The 19737-nt window shown below is 39.3% G+C and overlaps 1 protein-coding gene across 1 annotated transcript in view; it reads left to right on the top strand.

The window, feature by feature from the left end:
• naaladl1 (N-acetylated alpha-linked acidic dipeptidase like 1) overlaps positions 1 to 19737 on the top strand; it is an 88598-nt gene that overhangs the window by 58566 nt on the left and 10295 nt on the right. Inside the window, exons 11-17 of the mRNA XM_051931779.1 lie at positions 2276 to 2339; positions 3687 to 3754; positions 3839 to 3930; positions 6510 to 6603; positions 7054 to 7135; positions 16175 to 16348; positions 17453 to 17540. Of these exons, the coding sequence (XP_051787739.1) occupies positions 2276 to 2339; positions 3687 to 3754; positions 3839 to 3930; positions 6510 to 6603; positions 7054 to 7135; positions 16175 to 16348; positions 17453 to 17540 (662 nt within the window). The remainder of the gene's footprint in view (positions 1 to 2275; positions 2340 to 3686; positions 3755 to 3838; positions 3931 to 6509; positions 6604 to 7053; positions 7136 to 16174; positions 16349 to 17452; positions 17541 to 19737) is intronic.

Below are 19737 nucleotides of genomic sequence, written 5' to 3' on the forward strand. Positions count from 1 at the left end.
GTGTCAGCAGTAATATAGTGATGTTCAGCTTTGTTCACAGTGATATCTATCTTTTTGTATAGAAGCAGAAGATCAGAGCGCCGTTGTTGTCCACATAGGGTTCTGAGTTTGGATGTAAGTGAATTGAGCTGGGAAAAACTTTGTTCAGCAGTTACTGTTGATACAGGTGGTGTGGCAAAGATTTTCTGAAATTCAAACCATGTTGGGAACACTTAATTAGCACCAAACTCTTTGAACATACTCAGCATTACTTTTACCTGGGAAAGTATATGCAGAATTAAATATTCACTGCTCCGTCAGAGGGCTTGGCTCGACTGAGCTTGAATGGCACTGTCACATTTGAAACTAAAACCTGAATGAGCAGATCCACATGCAGACATGGAGGCGTGTGTCTAACAGTCTGACACTGAAACCAGCTACAAAAGTTGGTGTTATAAACACAGTGAATGTGATATGTGCAGTCATTACAATTACACTACATTGCCAAAAGTATTGGGGCGCCTGCCTTTACACACATATGAACTTAAATGACATCCTGTTCTTAATACTTAGGGTTTAATATGGAGTTGGCCTCCCTTTTTCAGCTATAACAGCTTCAACTCTTCTGGGAAGGCTTTCCACAAGGTGTAGGAGTGTGTTCTGTTCTGTGTATTGTATTGTATTGATCCCCTTCTTTTTGACACTCACTGCACGCCCAGCCTACCTGGAAAGGGGTCTCTCTTTGAACTCTTCTTCCATTTTTTCCCTAAAAGGGTTTTTTTTGGGACTTCTTCATTGTCTTCTTAGAGAGTCAAGGCTGGGGGGTCTGTCAGGAGGCAGGGCCTGTTAAAGCCATTGCGGCACTTCTTGTGTGATTTTGGGCTATACAAAAATAAATTGTATTGTATTGTATTGTTAATGGGAATTTTTGACCATTCTTCCAAGAGAGCATTTATGAGGTCAGGCACTAATGTTGGACAAGAAGGCCTGGCTCGCTCGCAGTCTCCACTCTAAATCATTCCAAAGGTGTTTTATTGGGTTGAGGTCATGGCTCTGTGCCATCCAGTCAAGTTCCTCCACACCAAACTTGCTCATCCATTTCTTTATAGACTTTGCTTTTATGCTCTGGTACGCAGTCATGTTGGAACAGGAATAGGACATCCACAAACTGTTCCCACAAAGTTGGGAGCATGACATTGTCCAAAATGACTTTGTATGCTAAAACATTGAGTTTCTTTAACTGGAATAAGGGGCCAAACACAACCCCTCAAAAACAACCCCACACCATGATCCTCCCACCATGAAACTTTACACTTGGCACACTGCAATCAGGCAAGTACAGTTCTCCTGGCAACCACCAAACCCAGACTCGTCCTTTGGATTGCCAGACAGACAAGCGTGATTTGTCACTCCAGAGGACTCTAGAGTCCAGTGGTGGTGTGCTTTACACCACTGCATCCAACACTTTGCATTGCACTTGGTGATGTAAGGCATGGAAGCAGCTGCTCGGCCATGGAAACCCATTGCATGACGCTCTCTACGCTGCACTGTTCTTGAGCTTTTGCTTGTTTGCACACTGTGTGCCTCAGCATACGCTGTCCCTGCTCTGTGATTTTACATGGCCTACCACTTTGTGGCTGAGTTGCTGTTGTTCCCAATTGCTTCCACTTTGTTATAATACCATTAACAGTTGACTGTGCAATATTTAATAGCGAGGAAATTTCACGAATGGACTTACTGCAAAAGCGGCATCCTATCACGGCATCCTATCGAGTGGCATCCTTTCACAAATGTTTGTAGAAGCAGTCTGCATGCCTAGGTGCTTGATGTTATACATCTGTGGCCAAGGAAGTGATTGGAACACCTGAATTCAATGATTTGGAGGGGTGTCCCAATACTTTTGGCAATATAGTGTATGTCATGTGTCATAATATCATACATACCAACATGACTAGCGCACAGATTTTTATATACTGTACGTATTTTGTGGAAGTAATGGCAAAATTTATTGTAGACCATTATTTATTTTAAGATGTTCATGCTCCCAAGCTCTTCCTCTCCTAACCCAAGAAAGGAGCACTTGGGCCAATAAAGGGAAAGTGGAAGGGGCTTGAGCCAATGTAGCCAGACCCTTTGTGTACATTCCAGTTCTAAAACAGACATGAACTGACTTAATGGATATATATGAAGCAAAGGCAGAATATGTAGTCATTCATCTTTTCAAATAATGCTTGATTAACTTTTTAAGGTATAACAGCACTTTCATTTTCTCCATTTTGTCCACTTGTCCCAACAGGAATACTATAGCAAGCTCAGAGAAAGGACCACAGCTTATATAAATGTGGATATAAGTGTGTTTGGTAAGTAAAGAAGACAGCATTGGAACCTTGAGTGTGTAGGTGCCACCTTGCAGTGCTTCAATGCCAGTTTGATCCCCAGCTGGCGTGCCCTGTGAGGTGTGTTTGTATGTTATCCTGGTAATTACCTAGGTTTCTTCATGAATTCTCCCAAAGTCTAAATACTTCAAATATACATTTTAAATGAGAAAACATTCTTTGTTACTTGAACTGAATGTCTGTGGGTTAACTGTTCATTTTGAAAAGATGCTTATTTAACTTTGAGGTATAAAGAAGATCTTTCTCTTTCATTCTGATATGGCATCCACCACGGCCGTCTTATCCCTACGAGCATAGGGGCCCACGATGTTTCTGTTTTGCTATCAAAACAGGGGTCCCAGCACACTGCTTTGCCCGAGGGCCTATGATGCATCCACCCAGAACCTTGCTTTGCCTGGCCATGCTAACTGATAGACAGATAGATAGATAGATAGATAGATAGATAGATAGATAGATAGATAGATAGATAGATAGATAGATAGATAGATAGATAGATAGATAGATAGATAGATAGATAGATAGATAGATAGATAGATAGATAGATAGATAGATACTTTATTAATCCCAAGGGGAAATTCAAAAATTGGGTGCTTTACAGGTGTGCCACTAATATTTTGTTGTCATTTGCTATCTAAAAGGTTTTTTGTTGGACAGTGTTAACATTTTTGTTGTTAACTTGAGAAACCCATACACTCTATGATCCAATTTGTGATAGGTAGTTATTAAACAGTGAGAGCTGATGGGTAAGCCAGAGGCCAATGGCTGCTCCATTAGTTAAGAATGTGTCTCCTGAGCTTGGCAGTCTTATCTGTTAGTGTTACAGAGGGTGTAAACTGAGTTTGAGATCAGGCTGGTGCATCAACTCCAAGTGTCCCCCAAGGATGGGTCTTCCTACCTAACTTTCAAATATATTAATCTTTGAAGCGGCCCATTCAGTCTTTTTAAACAGCTTATGCAGTTTGAGACTTTGCTTCCTAAAGAGGTTTCTCTTCAGTAAGCCACCTAATGTCACAATTCTTTACATTGTTTACTCCCCTTCAGATTGGAGAGCATAATTGTGAAGTACGTGTTGTATCACAACCTTCAGATCTTCTATGCAACAATTACCACTACAGACTATTTCCTACAGTTCGTATCATCCCAGACTTCATGGCTTGTTATCAGTGGGGTCTGCTGTTTGTTGCGTGTCCTTTGCTATTACCGCAGTGGGCTTTCTATCATCAGACCAAATCAGTCACTGACTTTTCTCAGCTTCCTCTGTCTGTGTCAGGTGATACCTAACTAACATTTGTCTCAATGCCTTTTTTTAAGCAAATGATACATTTAGAGCAACTGGCTCTCCGGCTTTGCAGAGTGTCATTTTCACTGCAGCCAAACAGGTATGAGCTCTGGTGGGTGAAGTCTTTTGGGGTTGTAATTTCAGAGAATGAATCCTATTAAAAGTGTAATAACATTGTCTTTAGGTGGAGAACCCTGGATCCCAGACAATGTCTGTTTATGACAACTGGATGAAACACGCCAACCGGTCGAGCAAATTACATGGAGTCATTCCCAAGTGAGAAAACTGTCTATATTTTCTATTATGAAAGATGTGGCTGGTGGTCTCTATGATTTCTTAGATGTTTTTTTTTTTACTTTGGATGAATTTTTGCCAGGAACCGCAGTGAATCAGTTGTCAAGTTGTAGTTCCTTCTTTGCATAGGTATATTTCATGTGTAACAAGGATGAGCCAAAGACATCGTAAAGGTTTAGGGCAGCCACCCATATATTGTTCCACGGCTGCTAAATAGGTTTTTAGAAATTGAGCAGAGATATTCACAGAGTCGAGTCCAAAAATGAACTGATTGTATGGAGGCAAGATGGCGGCTTTAAAGGCCAGTACAGGAAGTGACGTCATCATTGGGCCTGGAACTGGAAGTGATGTCATCAGAGGTGACAGAAACCAGGTGGGATTGCAAGGAACTGAGAGAGACAGTCAGCACACCCCGCCGCCCCCTTGTCTGTCGTGGTATTACAATTACTCAGGCCCTTTAGCTGTGCCCTATTTGCACGTGTGTGACACATGTTATTCTAAAAGATGAATACCTCTTATGATGTTCCATGTATACTAACTGCCAGTGGCATTTTTGCCATGAAAATTCTAGTGTAGGGGTCCTCAGTCACAGTCCTGGAGGGCCGCAGTGGCTACGGGTTTTCATTCCAGCCAGTTTCTCCAATTAGAACTCAGCTCTTACTGATAATGAAACTTGGCATTGAACTCTAGGCCTTGTTAGCGCTTTCATTTGTCAAAGACAAATTTTAGTTACATTGTAGATCAGAGGTCCTCAATTACAGCCCTGGAGGTCCACAATGGCTGTGTGTCTCCACTTCAACCAGTTTCTTAATTTGACCCCATTTATTTACTACTAAAGCAATACAGTTCTTGGGATTCTAGTTATCTGGCCTGTTACAATTCAGAACCCTTAATTGCCTATTTTAGTTTTTAGCAGCTGCATTTGAGTTTTAATTGTTGCCTGTTTAATTGACCAGACATTAGTTAATAATGAAATGCAGATAACCAATAAATCAGCAGCTCTCCAGCTAACAGGCTTCCTTTTAAACCTGTCCTTATGCACCATGAAGTATCTGTGTCAAAAATAAATGAATAAATAAATGAGAGAGGAACTGGAAAGACTGTTTAAATCTGTTCTGGTCCACAAAACACATGGATAATGTCCACAGAGAAGGAAACTCTACAGTGCAATTCTAATTTCCCTTGGATGAGTGAATGCACTAACAAGCCAAATAGTTAAATACCAAGTTTCATTATCAGCAAGGACCGTCTTCTAATTAGGAAACTGGCTGGAAGGAAAAGCTGCAGCCACTGCGGCCCTCCAGGACTGTGACTGAGGACCCCTGTTCTAGTGGGACCATACCAGAGTTTTTCTGCATGTTTGAAAGTTTTCTAACATGAATATTATCTTTACCTAACAGACAATATTTATTCCACCTTTGTTAAAACATACAAGTTCATATACCCTTTATGTCATAAAAAAAATCAATGGCACAATGGGATTCTGGTGCCTGGTCTGTCTTGATTGTGTCAGATTTTGATGACACCCTAGGACATTGCCATCATCTGACAAAATACAGCTGTATAGAATTAAGCTTTGTTAAAAAAGAAAATTGAAGGCTTTGCAATCACCCACTACAAATGAAATCTATTGGCTATGAAGTGTCTAAATTGAAATAGCAACACCTCAAGTTTAGAATCAAACAGATTTGACAATCCGCAATAATACAGAACAAACAGAGACTGCACACACCACACAATCTGAACTATACTGACTACTGTACAACGAGGTGTTTGCTGTTCCTTCTGCACCAGGATTACGTAATTCTTTGAAACAGGAGCATCAGACTTATGGCTTCTTCTTCACAAAGTGGACGGAGCCACTATAAGCTGCCATGGTGGCGTTTTCAAATTTAGCGTGCTCCTCCTTAGCATTAGGTGAAAATCAACTTGCAGTATGATGACTTGTCAGAAATTAATTTCTGATATTGACGTTCTTTTTTTTAAGTTAATATGACTTTTAAAGGAGCAAATAGTACTGGGTTTTTCATACCTCTTTATGGGTTAAACCTTGAACTAGAAGTGCAAATAAGCACTTAAAAAAAGAAAGACAACAATAGGTGGTCCTCATTTTAAAATGGGCGATGACCTTCAAGCCATATCTCTAAACTTTAGAAATTCAGGTTGCGCACACACATCCCCAAAGGTATAGAGAACACTGCAGGGCCAATTGGCCAGCCTCTCAGCCAGAAACAGGCCTGCTGCACCTGGCATAATGACAATGTGACACACTGCAAGTTGAGAGATGTTATTAACATTTTAATAATAAGTTCCATTTCTGTGTGAAGCTTTTTTTTAATTTTACACAACATCTGTTGTGGCTGTGTCCTTAATGCATAAACGTTAATGCTAGCTGCACTCCTTACAGTTTTTGGACTCACATCAAGCCAGCCTCCAGACTTTCTTTTTTATCTTATCAGATGTATTTTTAGTGCTCTTTCTTTCCAGTGTGTGAAAGACAGTAGGACTAATATGATATGGAGTTGAGATTTTTTGTTGAATATTCTTTTGTCTTTTTGCAGCATGGCCAGTTTTTCAGGAGCCGGCAGTGACTATGCTTCCTTTGTGCACTACCTGGGCATCTCTTCAATGGATCTTGCTTTTACATATGATAGGGTAATACATCTTTAAAATGAAGGAGCCAAGAATGTTTGTCATCTTTGCTTAAAGAAATCAGCTGAAACTTTTTATATTTTTAACATGACTTTGACAGAATTCATCTTTATGTCCATTATAACATAATTCTCTATTATAATGAAAGTGGTTCTTCACTGTCCTGAGCGCCACAGATTGTTTAGAGTTAAGACATTCACTCCATGTCATCATGGCTTCTCTCTGTGTAGTCCAGGTTTCTTCCCAAATCCAAAGTGTGTAGATTAGGTGTGATTGGCCCAATATGAATGAGTCTACTTGTCTCCTGCAGCAGAGTGGCACCCCATCTAATTTTGTTTTAAATGAACATTGACCTCCTATAATCCTTGATGAAAAACAGATCTTGTAATTCTGCAAGTTAAGAAGAATAGAAAACTATACTATTTGTTTGTTTTTTTTGTTTTGTTTTTTTAGACGAAGACTAAAGCCCGGATATATCCTGCCTACCACACTGCCTATGACACTTTTGATTATGCATCTAAATACATCGATCCAGGTATTTACTATGAATTTAATGAATTTAATGAATTTATCATATTTACTATGAATTTGTAAAACAGCATACATCTATCTTATGTCTAATGTTTCATTGATTTTCTTATTAATACCAAACAATGCAACATTAAATATACAAAGTGATCAGTATAATATGCATCAGAACAATAAAGGAACTTTACAACTTTACACATCATATAAATTTGTGATGCTAATCTACAAAAAAGGCATGTGAAAAGTGATAAAGTAAAAGATAACATTGAAGATATCCAAGTTATCAAATCTACCAGACCTTTTTATTATAGCAACAGTAATGTCACATTGAGCAGCAGGGCCTGTCGAAATTCATAAATAAAGGAACTACAGTTAAAAAAACAGGGAAGATTAGTTTGGTCTTCAGTGTAGATCAAAATGTTGAAACAGATGGAGCATAACAAACGGTATGGTGTATAACAGCTTTTTTGGCACAGTATGAAGAATGAAACATTATTTCAGCTGTGTAAGAAATTGATATGATGTAAGCAGTGCAGACACTTATTCAGTCTCAGGCGTTTTAGTTTTGAAGATAGAAAATGTGCCTGACCCGACACAGATTCACACTGGAGGCACACGTATAAAATAAATAAAAGTTATATTTTCTTCACTTGTGGGCCACGTCTTCCCCACAATTCCCACAGGCACAACACAGTCCCAAAAACACCAAGTACACCACACACTTCTTCTCCTTGGCACCACCACTCCAAAGGCATCCTTGTCCTCCTCCACCTGACTCTGGCCCCTGAGTGGTGGTTGCTGGCTCCTTTTATTGGGCACCCGGTATGCCGAGTACGCTGCCCAGACAGGCTCAGGAGTCCCAGCTTCTGCACCCCCTGGTGGCGCCTGCAGGACCCAACAGGGGAGCACCCAACTCCAATTCCCATGGAGCCCTGCGGGAAACCGAGGCACCGCTCCAACCCAACGGGGCGGCCATCCAGCGTCCAGGGGGAGGTATTGCACCATCCAGAGCTGCTCCCCCTGAGTATACAGTGAAGGGGCGTTCCAGCTGGGCATGGACCCCGGCCGTCCACCACAACTGTTACATGGTAAAGTGTGACCCACTACTTCATCATTCAATCTGGACCGGTAAGGCAAAATTATAAAGGGATTCTCTAATGTTTGGGGACACTAAAGATTAGGACACTTTCAACTATGACTCCAAGGCTGCCATGAGACACATTTATAGAGTCAGGCTTCTTGTGCTGGTCAAGTAATTTAATGTTGTATGTACCAAATTAGAAGACATTTAACAGCAGAGTTACCCTTTCCATTTCTTAATGATTTATTTAACTGGACTACAAGGGATATTCAGCGACTTGGATATTTTCTTGTCTCTGTTCACTGATTTGTACTTTTCATGGAGTTACCTGGTTGCGTTCTTTTGTCTTCATTGTGTAGTTTGGGTCACAATTCTGACACCCCCACAAGCTGGAGCATCCAGTTAGAGGGTCATTTAGACCAACTAAATTAAAACCTCTTGACTACAGACAGGCGATCTCCACTGAACTAATTATGTAACTTCTAAAAACAACTGTGAACAGTTAGGCGTGCCATTCTTATGCAATGAATTCTTTTGTATTCTATATTTATTATTAATTTAGATCTCTTTGCAGATGTCTGTTTTCACTTTAACATTAACAAACCTTTTTCTCTTGATCACTGTCAAAAATGTGAAATTAAAACCAAGTAAGAAAGACCTCACATCAAATTACAAGTAGAGTATCTCCACAGCATGTGGAAGAGTCAGAACCCAAGAGCAAAACTGATTTTTTTGGTTAGCTGTTTGTCTGGTGTAAACATAATCTGCAGTCAATGGAGACGGCTCTCTTTACAAGAGCTGGTACAACTAGTAACGACAGAAATTTAAATGAATGCAGAATAAATATTGTATGAAAATCTATTACACTTGATTAGACATCAGGGACTTTGCAGTGGTCCTCTTCCACTAGGATGCACATCCCGCATCGATTATTGTAATTCCCTACTGGCAGGTGCCCCTTCTAATCTTATATCACAGCTCCAGCTTATTCAAAACTGAGCTGCAAGAGTCCTTACTCGAATCAGCAGCAGCGAGCACATCACACCCATCCTGCTCCGCCTTCACTGGCTCCCTGTGTCCTACAGAATTGAATATAAAATCCTACTAATAACTTACAAAGCCTTAAATGACCTTGCACCAAACTACATCAGTGACCTTCTCCATCACTATGTGCCTGCCCGCCCACTAAGGTCCTCTAATTCTGGCAATCTTGTTGTGCCCCTCACTAATCTACACTCCATGGGTGACAGGGCCTTCAGCTGTATAGCGCCCAGACTCTGGAATGACCTACCGAAATTAATCAGATCAGCTGACTCCATGAATTCTTTTAAAAAACAACTCAAAACTCATCTGTTCAGGAAGGCTTTTAGCTCTACTTGACTTTATTACCCTTCTCTCAGTTTACCTTTATGTCAAGATGCTCATGTAACCTGTGTGTGTGTGTGCTATGCCATCAATTATGTTGTCTGTTAGGCTTTTCTCTGAATATACTGTCTTACTCTTCTCTATTTATTTATCTGGTTTAGGACAATGCTATATACTGTATACCCTGCCGTTCTGTCTTAATCTCTGTAAAGGTGCTATATAAATAAAATGTATTAATATTATTATTATTATACATGAAGCCAAGTGCTCACTGGAGTAGTTTAAAAGCAAAATGTTCCTGGCTGACCCTATAATGGCACACACCTCGATCCAGTTAAGAACATGTTGGGAGGACATTGAAAACTCATGTTCAGTTATGGCCCTGGTTCACTGTGAGAAAGTCATTTATGGTATTGTTAGGCAAAGTGCAATGTAGAGATGCGCAAAGCCGAAAGAGAACTCTCAAAAGTTCATGTTTGTGCCAAAAGTGCTTCTACCAAAATGAGACACTTAAAGGGAGACACTTAAAGGGTGTCCTCACAGGTGGTGCAGTGGTAGTGCTGCTGCTGCTTTGCAGTAAGGAGACTGTGGAAGATTGTGGGTTTGCTTCCCGGTTCCTCCCTGTGTGGATAGCGCTTTGAGTACTGAGAAAAGCGCTATATAAATGTAATGAATTATTTATTATTAAATACACAGAATTTTCTTTTGTCCTCTTTATCATCGAAGACCTGAGTTTCCCTTTGCTCTTTTATTTTTACATTTACATCATTTAGCAGACGCTCTTATCCAGAGCGACTTACAACAGTGTTTGTTAGTTTTTTTTTTTTCCGCATACCCCTTGGGGTCAGAGCGCTGGGTCAGCCATTGTACAGCGCCCCCTGGAGCAATTACAGGTTAAGGGCCTTGCTCAAGGGCCCAGCAGAGTAGGATCTCTTTTGGCACTGACGGGGATTCGAACCGGCAACCTTCGGGATACCAGCGCAGATCCTTAGCCTCAGAGCCACCACTCCGCCTCTTTTTAAATTCTGAAGTTTTATTTAATTACGTTTTTCACTAAACACTTTACATTTCCGTTTGCTTTCCTACATATTAAATAGAAAAAACAAAAATCTAAAGAAATGCTTCTTTTACAACGTAAAACTTTTCAGCCTGAATACAGAACTCCCACAAGTTGCTGAACCATTTGACCAGCTGTGGTATAATGCAGAGGTTCAACTGGAAAAATAATTTAGCTTAAGTTAATAACCCTAATTTGATAAAAGTAGCCATGGCACATTTTGTTACTAGAGACAAGCAGAGACACATCAGTTCTATCACACGTTGGTGAAATAAAATGTGAACAGTAAGAACATTCATATTAATGTTATGGTAATTCAATTAAAAAGGTAAATGAGAATTTATAAAAATGTGACAATAATGAGGCTACAGCAGTTGACCTAAGTTTCTACATTGCAGAGAAGCTCTTTCTTCCACAAGACCACAAAACTCACCAGTTTTTGTAATCAGGATTCAGGGTAGTAAGAACTGAACCAAACTAAAAACTCCACCTTAATAAAAAGATAATTGTCTGTGTATCTGTCTTTGTGTCAGTGTGATTGCTACCTCTCTGTCATTTCAAAAGATGTCAATGTAGTGTAGTGGTTAAGGCTTTAGACTTCAATACCCTGAGATTGTGGGTTCAAATCCCACTACTGACACTGTGAGACCGTGAGTAAGTCACTTGACCTGCCTGTGCTCCAGTTCAAAAAACTAAAGAAATGTAACCAGTTGTATTATAAATGTTGTAAGTTGCCTTGAATAAAGGTGTCAGCCAAATAAGTAAATAGCACATCACAAACATTTGTAGACTGTTTTTTTATTACTACAAGCATTACAAAATATGATCCAATAAATGATGCACTGCAAACGTTAATGCTGAGGTCTCTGTTGACTACTGAGACTTCAGTCCATTCTAGACAGGTAGTACCAATAATGTAATGTATATATTTCATTAAAGCCACAAATTCAGCGCCAGCAACTACTAACAGGTTTGTCAGTTGATGCCAGTTCTTAGAACAATTCACTGTCCCAGTTCCTACTATGATACATCCTGGTTGAACAAAAAGTACATATCCTGGAGTTAGGGCTACAAAAGTACCAGGAACTGACAATATCCTGAGTCTCTGAAAAGTCCCGGGTTCCAGAAAAAAGTTCTTTCGGTGGGAAAGTTCCTGTTGAGATACTGGTGTGTCAAGTCACATGACGTTTCAGGCAACAAATGGGCATGAGACAATCTGCATAAGTTACCTAGTAGGCAATGAAGAGATCTATCAGAATAAGAAAAGAAAAATAATTAAGCCATACTCAAATGAAGCAACTGTTACAACAGGCCACTAGCAGATTACTGTACGTGATGCAAATCGAGCAACACAGAAAGTGTCACAGAAAAGGTGTCTTCTGCTTGTCCTCCTTGCCCACTTCTCTCCATTGCAGACAATCATGAGCATATCTATAACGATGGGCCGAGCAACCTGACAGCCCCAGATCGAGGTAGGAATAATGTACTTGAATAGAAATAAGGAAATGCTGCACTAGCATTGGGGTCTCAGAATATTTCATCATTATATGGTAATGCCATGGCAGGTTTCCTCCAAACTGCAATAAATTGGCTGGGCACAATACGGGTTTAATTTGTGTATTTGAATAGTTGCAGACTTCAGCAGAGAGAAAAAGGGGAACAAGCATGGAATGTTTTTCTAGGGACCAATGGAAGAAAAAAAAGAAATTGTCAATCGTTTTTTTGAGAAGTGTGATTAGCATGGAATCTGAATTGCTGTTATAAGTTTTGCATCCAAATGTCCCACATCGTCCTCCCCAATCCACTCTCCTGTTCTTTGGGACACTTGTTTCTATGTACAGAATAACAGCAGAGTTAAATGCAATCTTTCATTTCTTGATTCTCTTCTTTACCATTATGAGCTGACAAATTTGCATGTGTCTAGTACTGAAACGATTTGAAGTGGAGCAGGAACCAGCATCTTTTAGTTTACATCTGTCTGACAAAACTACTTCATTCTTTTTGTGCATGTACGGCACATTCAGGATAGACTCATCAGATTTGAATCAGGCGCAAAATTTATCTAAGAAGTAAAAAAAAAACCCTTATACAGTACGACACAAAAGTCAGGACAGAGAAAATCAGGACTCGCTCATCTTGAGATAAGAGCTTTTTATATTAAGTCAAGTCAAGTGGCTTTCTTGTCATGGCATCCATACACTGCATCGTAGCATATAGTGGCATGAAATAACAGCAGTGTAACATATACATAAACACAGGACAAGTGCAAGACAAGTGAAGAACTATACTATACTCTAAATAGATAAACAAATAATGGGTAAGGGAATAGATCAGGGATGGCCATCTCTGATATTTTTGTTCCAACCCAGTTGCTTAATTAGAAGCCAATTCTCCCCAATAACAGATCTTATTTAATGTCTTAGCTTGTTAGTGTTTTAACTCTACCGTATCAGTTCATTCTTAAATCATAGATTTGTTTCCCTCTCTAATGATACATGTACAGTATCACCCAAATGATCTGAAGCCTAAAACGGATATGTAATTTTCAGTTCTTCACTTTCTCTTCAGTTTTCTTCTGACTACTTAATTAAACCAAATAGTGAATGATGAATACACACGGGTGGAAATGGAGACAAGCTAGATGAACTGCTGCTGGTTCCTTTGTCATTTGCATCTTATTGCTAATAAGAAGTAGTTAAATGAAAACAACTTTTTAAGAGGGTTCAAAATCTTAACAAGAGAGACAACTAAAATGAAGCAGTAAATGCTTCATCCACAACAAATGATTTCTCATGAGGCAACTGGGTTGGAATAAAAACCTGAAGCCACTGCTGCCCTCCAGGACCAATGTTTCTCTGCCCTGATTTAAACTGTCTGAGTCTTAAATAGCAAATAAATTAAATGAAGTTAATTATTAGCAAAAACTAGTCACTAATTAAGAAAATGGTTAGAGTGAAAACCTGTAGCCACTGTGGCTGTCCAGGACTAGAGTTGGCCACCCCAGGATAGATAGTATTGATTTGAAATAGAAAGTAATAAATAAATAAATTAATTAATTAATTAAATAATGACAACAGGTAATAATAATTAATAAAGTAAAAAGTGTAACAAATGTACTGTATATAAGTAAACTACTAGGAGCAGATCTTAGGGCAGGAGTGCAGCACAGAGTTTGGAGTCCGGACAGCTGAGGGGTAGAAGCTGTTGCAGAAACTGGAAAAACTGGTTTGGATGCTACAGAATCTTAAGATGAAAGTGAGACAAAGACTCCTTTGGACGGATGGGAGTGGTCCTTCAAAAAGCTATAGTCTTTGCAGGTGCAATGCTTTACAAAGATGTCTTTAGTGGAGGGCAGAGAGGATGCACCAATCTTTTCTGCCGGCATTCACTATGCATTATAGGACCTTATAGTCGGAGACACTGCAGTTCCCAACCAGACAGTGATGCGGGTGGTCAGAAAGCTCTCGATGATGCCTCTGTAGAATGTGGTGAACACAGCATCCAAAAATAAATGTTAAATGTGTGAAAATGCGAAATATGAGAATGTTAAACTGGGATTATATTGTAAATGCTTTTTTTCAGTGAGGGGCCCCCATCTCAGCTATTGCAGGGTGCATGAATGATTGTGATTCACCAGTGTCTGGGCTTTTTAATACTTAACCTTATTTAATACTTTTTCTCACTTTTGGGCTGCTTTTTTGTTTTTGAGATTTTTTTTTTTTTATATTAGTGTGACCAGTAGAATTTACTCTTGAGCTGAAATAACTCAACCTCAACCCTCAAACCCAAAATAGGCCAAATTATAGAAAAAGAAACTGAATAATGAAAAAGAATAACGGCTAACAGAAGGGTACAGAGTATAAATGCAGTATATTAATAATAAATTAAAAGAAAAACTACTTATTTTTTCCTTAGGCCTATCCCTTCAGGGGTTTAGACCCTGTCTAGCCTACTGGTCACCTAAAGCGCTTGCCCACCAGGATTGTACTATTATACTATATAACTCTTCCTGTTCACCTTCTCAGTTTTGTCCTCATTCCTCTGGCCTCTCCACTGCTACTTGAGTCTTTCTCAACACTAATCCTACAAACTCCAAGCTCATTGGCCATACAGCTACAAAGAGTTTGTAAACTCTGCCCAGGAACCATTTCTAAAGGAAACTCAAATGTGACTTACTGGGTCAGAAATGGTGTAGGGAACTCCTGAGGTTTTGCTCCTAGAATTCGCCTTAATGACCTTTGCCATCTCTATAGCTCTAAAATTCAATTTTCCTTTAAAGAGACAGATCACTCCCTTTACACTTGTCTGTTTTATTGAAAAGTAGCGAGGTACCTGCCAATTTGAGGGGGTCCTACTCCGCTTCCTAACATCCCCCAAAGTCTCTAAGCCACTCAGCCACATCTGTGTCAGGGTTATCATAAGTACAGTGGAACCTCGGGTCATGACTGTAATTCGTTCCAAAACTCTGGTCACAACCCGATTTGGTCGTGACCCAAAGTAATTTCCCCAATAGGATTGTATGTAAATACAATTAATCCATTCCGGACCATATGAGCTGTATGTAAATATATATTTTTTTAAAGATTTTTAAGCACAAAAATAGTTAATTATACCATAGAATGCACAGTGTAATAGTAAACTAAATGTTTACTTACTACTTCTGGTCACTCCAGCTCCTTGATCGCTCAGCTGGAGCGACCACTTCCTTCTCCCCCACTGAGTGTCGGCCAAAACACCCCTGCTTGGGCTCTCTCTCTTGCTCTCTCTCTCTCTCTCTCTCTTGCTCTCTCTCTCTCTCTCTCTCGCTCGCTCTCTCTTTCTCGCTCGCTGCATAGGGAATGCACAGGGAGAGACTGAAGACTTACGGAAATCATCGGCACGTACGAACCAGAAGGGAAACTGGCTTGTTCGTATACCGAGTGTGTGGTCATGAACAGATGCAAAACTTTGGCGAACTTTTTGGTCGTAACCCGATTCGTACGTGGTCCGAGACGTTTGTGACCCGAGGTTCCACCCAAGGTATATGGCATTTTGAGGAACAGTGAGTGGTGGTCCCCTTTCAGTTTCATATATATCTGATCGAACTGGGGTTTTGCATGAGTAGAGGTGCAATTAGAGGGAGCGAGTCAGGAAGATACAGTAAGGGGATAGATGGAACATAGTGTCTACTAGTGGTAGTCACTTGACACTGGAATTTATACCTCTGACAGAGCATTATCCATTGGGACATCTTACAGCCCAAGTCGTACTCTGTCCTCTTGGAAATCCCTTGTAGTTGTTGTCTCTACCAGGCCCTCTGTCACAACTGCCTGAAATGTTCCAAGAATCTGGAGTGCTTGAACTGTATTGTGAATATAAGACATACTGTATATTGACATGATTATCATAAATTTCTCAAATGTAGTAATTTTTCTCATTGTGTTTAAGATTTTCCTATTTTCAGTGGTTTACTCTAATCAGAATTGAAACATAGAATACATGACAGTGCAAAGAATAAAGGATTTCATTAGTAACTTCATGTTCTGCTTCTCTTCATCATTCAGGTTTTACAAGTCACCAGGCAGTGGCTCGGACAGCAGGAAATATTCTTCTTCGACTAGCAGACAGTTTAATTTTGCCCTTCAAGGCCAGTGATTATACCGAGTCCTTGGAGAAGTACTTCTCAACGGCGTTGGAGGTGTTTGGAAACAAACTTGTTGCTAATGGCATTACGTTGGGTAGGAAGAGAAGTCTTTTTATTGCAGATGTGAATACAATCCATATTCTACTGGAAATTCTCCTATAGACTTTCCATTCAAATACAATTTGTAGAGGTGATGGAGTCATTTACCTTATACTAGCAGTCAGACAATTTTAGCTGAAGCCAGGCAACCTGAGATGTAGAAGGCATTTAAAGGTAGTCAGATATTACCTGAAATTCACACATATGGACATCTTCTACACCAAGATTGTCAGAAACTTGATGTTTTACTTATTCTTTTCCCTTCTTTATGAGTGTAAAATTTGTTCAGTATCTGAGCCAGTCAAAAACTTGATTATTTTCAACATATGGTGTTTCAGATAATTTCTTCAAGTACCTTACATAGGACTTGTCAGGAATGTGGACATTTATGCTCAAATACAATAATTAAAAATGGACACATCAAGTAGTGATCATTAGAAAAGGAACACAGTGTGTCCTAGAGGATGAAAGAGATCTCACAACCAAGAAAGAATCTAATTTAACAATCAAAATGGCATGTAATCCCTGGGCATGGCAAACAGCCCCAAATTAAAAAGAAAAAAAAAAGTTGACATATCAACAGAAGTACAATTGTAGGCTACTGGGAAAAAAAACAATAGAAATGTGTTTTCTAAATGATTTTCTTTGCTTGACTGTATGCACCCTTACCAGCTTTTAATAATAATAGTAATAATAATAATAATTTATAAACCATCTTTCCCAAGCTCACCCTTAAAATATACTCACACATTGTCTGCTTTAATTATAAATGTGACATAATAGAAGCAGGTAAAGGCTTCTAGAAGATACTCTGATCATTTTTCTTTTGCCCCAACCTGATCCTACAGAAGATTAAGCCTGATCAGTAAAGGCCCTACATCAACTGGCTCAAAAGGCGGAGGACTCAGCAGTGGAAAAACTGTTACAACCTGCAAATTCTGCAGGGAATGACTCCTTTGTTTCTGTGTATCTTTGTTCCTAAAGAAAAACAAACAAACTTAACAACGAAAAGTCAAACTTTAAAAACTTGTTATTTCATTGCTTATTTACTCATTCACTACATGCTGCCATTTTTATACCACAATCCTTATCCCTTCAGATTCAATAAAGGAAGCAGTTGAACAGTTCAAAACAGCTTCTTCTAAACTGGAACAGGAAATCCAAAATGTTGAAAAAAATATAGAAAAGTAAGTAAACTCTTGAATCTGATCCTTGGTGCCACTTTTGTCTATGGGCAGCTCAGCTATTGTGAATGCTTCTTAGATTTTCTACCCTTGGATGTGACAATTTAATGTTTCAATGGATTGGAATGGCGGTTAATGTTTTCTTCTCATAAACTGCTAATTTCTTAAACTTCAGTTAGCCCATCATCTGTTTGCATGATAAGATCAATTTTAAAAGGTATGTATGTACGCCTGCACTGACTTGATTTGTATGTTTAAGTATCTACAGCAAATCCAGAAAGTGTTCAGGCTTCTTCCTTTTCTGTACACTTTAATTTTAAATGAATAAATTTGCCATTTTTGACCATAAATCTTCGCTCAGGTTGCATCCTGTTTGCTTTAATTATCCTTGAGATGGGGTCTAACTAAAACTAAATTGACTGGACATCATTTAGAAAGGCTCAAACCTGTGTATATAAGGTCCCACAATTCATAATTCATGCCAGGACAAATTCACTGTAGACCTCCACTATCAAATTGTGCTGAGTCATAGGTTCGTGTAAGTGCATAATGTCATTTCTAAAGCTTTGAGTGTTCTCAGGAGCACCATGGCTTCAATAATTGTGAAACCACCAGGACTCTTCCTAGACTTGGCTATCAGGCAAGATTGAGTAAATGGACAAGAAGGGCCTTGCTCAAGAACCCAAGAATCAGTCTTACAGAGCTTCAGAATTCCTCTGCTGATACTGGAGAATCTGTCAGACGGACGACTATCTCAGTAGCACCCCATCAATCAGGCATTTGTGAAAGAATGTATAATTCTCACTTGGGTTTTGCTAGAGAGCATGAGGAAAAGATTCTCTGGTCAGAAGAGACAAAAAATAAACTCTTTGTGCAGAGCTCAGAGCACTATGTTTGCTGAAGACCAGGCACTGTTCATCACCTGCCTAATATCATCCCATGGTGAAGCATTGTGGTGGCCACATCATGCTGTGGATGTGTTTCTCAGCAGCAGGGTCAGGGAGACTGGTCAGAACTGATGGAACAATGAATGCAGCCAAATATAACCTACTCCAGAGTCCACATGGCCTTAGGCTGGGGTAACAGTTCACCTTTCAGCACGACAATGACCCAAAGCATACAGCTAAAACAACACTGGTTTGCTTCAGGACAAGTATCTGACTGTTCTTAAGTGGTCGAGCCAAAGTCCAGACTTAAACCTGATAGAATATCTGTGGAGATACCTGAAGACGGCAGTTTATTGATGCTTCCTATCCAGTCTACTGAAGCATGAGAGGATCTGCCAGGAGGAATAGGATAAACTACACAAGTCTAGTTCTGCAAAGCTGGTAGAGACTTACCTAAGAAGACTCAAAGCTGTGATTGCAGACAAAGAGGATTCTACAAAGTACTGAATTAAGGGTCTGAATACTTACAATGAATGAGAGATTTCAGTTTTTGATTTTCAATAAATTTGCAAACCTTCCTGAAAACTCGTTTTTCCTTTCTCCTTTGAGTGTAGAGTGATGGACAAAAATGGCAAATTTATGGCAAATTTATGCATTTGAAATTAAATGTACAACACAATAAAGTGTTCAGAGAGTGAAGGAGTCTAGTTTCTGAATCCACTGTATAATGGGGACTGTCACATACATAGAGGAAAACAGGATATACAGTAAAAGCTATAAAGGAACGGCATAGATAAAAGTTTAATTTTGACAAAAATAATGTTAAAGTAGAATCCTAAATATTACAAATGAAGGATGAGAAGAATTGAGTCCTTAGGAAACTGTAAAATGTTTAGTTTTTAATTGAGGTAAGACCAAAAGATACAATGGGTTACTGGCCCATAACTGGGAAACATTGGCTTTATGTGTGTTTAGATGGAGTGGATGAACAGAAGTTATTACTTACTTAATTATGAACATAAAACAAGATTGCTGAGAACATGCCATTTAGTCCAGCACAGCTCATCAGTTCCTTTTGAACAAACTCTAACAAAATGAAGTTGGGACTTTGTTTTAAACAGTTGCTGCATTGAAAGCTGTGCAGCATAAGGTCCAGATATCCAACTGGCTTTCTAATGGTTTTAATTATTTTCCATCTTAAGCTACTAATACCTTAAAGACTTTGTATAATATGACCTAAAAACTTGTTATTCTAATAAAATCACAAAAGTCACATCTCTCGGTTTAAGCTTTCACTTTTAGTATCCTTCAAC

This window comes from Erpetoichthys calabaricus, chromosome 1, assembly GCF_900747795.2.
Source record: "Erpetoichthys calabaricus chromosome 1, fErpCal1.3, whole genome shotgun sequence".
In the NCBI taxonomy this organism is placed as follows: Eukaryota; Metazoa; Chordata; class Cladistia; order Polypteriformes; family Polypteridae; genus Erpetoichthys; species Erpetoichthys calabaricus.